This window comes from Hevea brasiliensis, chromosome 18 (assembly GCF_030052815.1).
Source record: "Hevea brasiliensis isolate MT/VB/25A 57/8 chromosome 18, ASM3005281v1, whole genome shotgun sequence".
NCBI classification, from domain to species: Eukaryota; Viridiplantae; Streptophyta; class Magnoliopsida; order Malpighiales; family Euphorbiaceae; genus Hevea; species Hevea brasiliensis.
Genome location: NC_079510.1, coordinates 38,062,649 through 38,066,785, shown reverse-complemented (window position 1 = coordinate 38,066,785; position 4,137 = coordinate 38,062,649). Strand labels below are relative to the sequence as shown.

Below are 4,137 nucleotides of genomic sequence, written 5' to 3'. Positions count from 1 at the left end.
TTTAAGGATTGTAAAGTTGAGCTGATCTCCTCGTATTGTTGTTTTACTAGTTTATATAGATCGATTAAATTAAAACTCCCCATTAGATAATCCAATTTAAAGTCAAACTCTGTTTGTTTGATTTCTTGAAATTAAACTATATTTATGGGCTTTATGTTTAGACTAGAAATAGTTAGACTTGCTACGAGCTTCGAAAGCCTTATGCTAACTCAAGTCCTAGTGTCGGTCCGGTCCATAAAAAGGTTGTGACATTCTATACTAAGTTTATCATCTTTGATGATATGGTGGAGTAAGGCCGGCCTACATGGAGGGATGTTAGATTATCAGCACCTTCCAATGAAGACAAGTGATCAGAACGGTATAGCAATCGTATAGCATTGCTGAGCTGATGCAACACTAATGGTTGTCAACTTGCGTAATCCAAATGAATCCATATACCAGAAAAACAATACTCCACAAAATTATTTCCGCAAAGAAAGAATATCAAACATAAAAGTTACAAACAAAAAAAAAAAAAGGAAAAACTGATCCATAAAATGGTATAGATAATAATTTATGAGTCATCTTTTGCTAATCTGCAGCAGACTGCATTTTCTAATTCCACTGTTTCGCCGCCAGTAATTTTTCAATAATATTCTTCAGTGCAGGAGCGCTTACTCCACAGTTCTGATCAGCAAAGCAGGACCTCCCTTCTTCAGCTGCCTTGCAAAGCTGTGGATCCAATGGTACCTTCCCAAGAAAAGGCACACCCATCTCTCTGCACATTGGTGCTGCACCACCACCACTGCTATCAAATACCTCACTAGAAGCAATCAAGCCTAGCATCTCTGGAGCTTTCTCTCTCATATATTCCAAAACCTTTTCTGTGACGTCTTGTTGTTCACCAGTCTCAGTCAACTTCATAAACCTGAAATCTGTCAATGGTTGACATAAGCCACTCATATTCTCGACAACCCCAAGGACCTCCACTCCAACTTTCTTACAGAAACTCACTTCTTTACGCACATCAATTAGAGAGACCTGTTGTGGAGTAGTGACAATAATTGCACCATCTATTCCAGTAGCCTGAAGGAACTGGACAATTGAGATATGCTCATCTGAGGTCCCGGGTGGGGCATCAACCACTAGAAAATCAAGCTCTCCCCAGTACACATCCTTTAGAAATTGCTTTATAAGCCCATTCTTGCGGGGGCCCCTCCATATAACAGCTTCATCAGGGTTAGGGAGCATGAACCCAATTGACATAACCCCAAGGTTTGACTCAACATACACAGGAGACCACCCAAGGTTACTCTGGTGAATGTCTTGACCTTCTAGGCCAAGCATCTTAGGAATGCTTGGTCCACAAATATCAATGTCCAAGAGACCAACCTGAAAGTCCATAGACGCTAGTGCAAATGAGAGTTGGGCAGAAAATGTACTCTTGCCAACTCCACCTTTACCTGATAAAATCAATATTTTATGCTTCACTGTAGCCATCCGTTCAGCAATTGCAACCAAGTCTGCAAAAACAAATGTACAGAACATTAAGCAAACACCTGATTTTGAGTTAAGCAGCATAATGTTGTCAATCCAAGTAGGACAAATATCAGAACAGGGTCAGTCTATATGGGCATGCAATGTTGCAAGTTCTCCAGCTTTCAAATGAAAGCCAAACACAGCATATCACATCATAAGATCACTAAAAGGCATTCCTTCACGCTACTAGCTTAGTAATACATAATCCATATTAATATTCAATTTAACTTGGCACATTGCCCAATGAGGTTTGGGAAGAAAGAGCCACCACCGTGTGCTCTTTTAACTTTTCGAACAGTTCTGCCTTGTACATTCTTTAGCATAATCTACAATCCTATCTATCCTATCATTCACCTTGGTGCACAGCTATAATTTCCAAAAAGAAAATACAAATTATGCATTTGTTAGGCAAAAATACAAAAGATCTTTTCTAGAATTTCTCTTTTCCTATAATGTCTCAAAGCTTATGGAATAAAATCACAGTTTGACAGTTTGTTCAAGGGCATGATTTCCTAATCTCTCTCTCTCTCTCTCTCTCTCTCTCTCTCTCTCTCTCCCCCCAGTTTTCTCACAGGCTCAGCATCACTTTGATAAACCCAGTTTTACCAAATCCCAAGTCCCAAATCCTAATAGCTTTCCCTCACTCTCTTTGCAAGACAATCCACAATCTTTCATAATTCCTAGTCTGTTCTACATGGCTTCACCCTAGAATGAAAACTACTTTGGCAATATAATGCAACACCAAATTTTTCAGTTTTCCAGGTATCTCAAATGAAGAGCACCAGCTACCTACCATCATGAAATTTTGAACTTTCACTGTATACAAGGGATTGAAATCTAACGATCCCAACAACCAAAAGAACATCAAAGTTCTATGCACATTGAAGACACCAAAAAGGGCGGCTCTGTTGACTTAGAATCTACAGTTAGATGCTATTAAAAAGCCTAGTAAGTAGTAACAAGTGCAAAATTGGATTCTTAGACATAAGAAAACAACCATATCTCAGTCAGCCAGCTGCACAGAAAACTAATATAACTAAATGCCAAGAATATTAATCCCAGAAACAGAGATATCAATTCCCCATTATTAATATAAAACAATCATGAAGTAGGAATCAAAATTAGGATAATATCATAATTTTCTGATAATATGTGCTGCTGAAGAAAATAAAGTGGCAATCTTCATCTCTAATCTAAAACTAATGATATATTTTAAACAATAATAAAGTAATTAAAAACAATTGAAAATACTTAAAAATTCTGCACCATTGAGTATGGCAAGTAGTAGCTCTGTCTATATCAATTTTCTAATGAGCAAACAACAGCAACTAAAATTCTTTCAAATTAAAATACATAGAGAGAGAAAGAGAGAAACCAGGGTCAGGGCCTTTAGGGGCAGAAGCACAAGCTTCTTGGTTAGGGCATCCTTGGCAAGCATCTGATTTTCCTGCTAATTCTGATTGAGTACCAGGGCAATCTGTAATTGACAAGTTCCAGCAAGAGAAAATGGAAAAAAAAAAATCATTAGGAAAAATTAAGTAATAAAAAGAGAAGAAGAAAAAGAAAAGGCCATAGCCATACTTTCGTTGGCGTTTTCAGGAATTTCACCGTTCTCCATGGACGCTGCTTATTCTTGTTTCCCTAAGTTTTGCCTTTTTCCTCTTCTCCAATCTCATATAATATTCGAAGTTCGTGCAAGAAGAGAAGATTGATCGGTTCGACTTAAAACGACGGCGTCTCTCGGCCGAATCATCCAGAAATTCAAGCAAATGCTCTGGTCAAAACTTTTTGTTAAAAAAATAATAAAAAGGTAAATTACAGCAAAAACTCTTAGATTTAGCAAAATTTATAAATTAAATTTTAATGTGAGTTTGATAATAATTTAATTCTTATATTTTATTTTAAATAATAATTTAATTTTTATATTTTATTTTATTATTTTTTAATATATATAACAGTTGTTTATACTATTACTCATAATTTAATTTATTTTTATATAATTTTGTTTAATATTTCATATATAATCATAAAAAAGAATATTATTGTTTCAATATAAATAGTAATAAAATCAAATAAAATAAATAAAACAAAAATAATAATAATAATTGAATTTAAATAATAAAAATAAAAAATTAAAATAATAATTTTTTTTAATAACAATTATAATGTTTCTTTTCCTTCTCTTTTAGTTAGTTTTATATATTGATTTGAAATGAATACATATACTCAAAAAATCTATATAAAAAAATTATTAAATTAATATAATATAAATTAATTTTATAATTTAAAAGCAAAAAATTATAATTTTATTTTACCATAATCATTTATATTATTAAAAGTCTTAAAGTTATATATTAATATTTCTTCAAGAATTAGTATAATATATTTTTTACCATAGTAAATTGTGTGAGACTATAAAAAAAAATATGATTAATTTCCTTAACTACACCATTAGGTATGGTATAAGTTTTTCATCTTTCAAAAGAACCTTTAAAAATATAAACCATATTATTAAATATAAAAATTTTAATTTTAAATCTCTTCATAAAAATAAATTAGTTAGGTAGCTTATCAGTGAAAAATCAAATATAAAATATAAAAAATAAAATCCTTAATAAA

The 4,137-nt window shown here is 32.8% G+C and overlaps 1 protein-coding gene across 1 annotated transcript; it reads right to left on the bottom strand.

Moving 5' to 3' along the window:
• Positions 1-435: 435 nt before the first annotated feature.
• LOC110662883 (cytosolic Fe-S cluster assembly factor NBP35) lies at positions 436-3,308 on the bottom strand. Its single transcript, XM_058140917.1, has 3 exons — positions 3,100-3,308; positions 2,894-2,995; positions 436-1,502 (listed from the first exon to the last, which is right to left on the bottom strand). The coding sequence occupies exons 1-3, from the start codon at positions 3,134-3,136 to the stop codon at positions 595-597; spliced, it is 1,047 nt and encodes a 348-aa protein (XP_057996900.1). The 5' UTR covers positions 3,137-3,308; the 3' UTR covers positions 436-594.
• Positions 3,309-4,137: the final 829 nt, after the last annotated feature.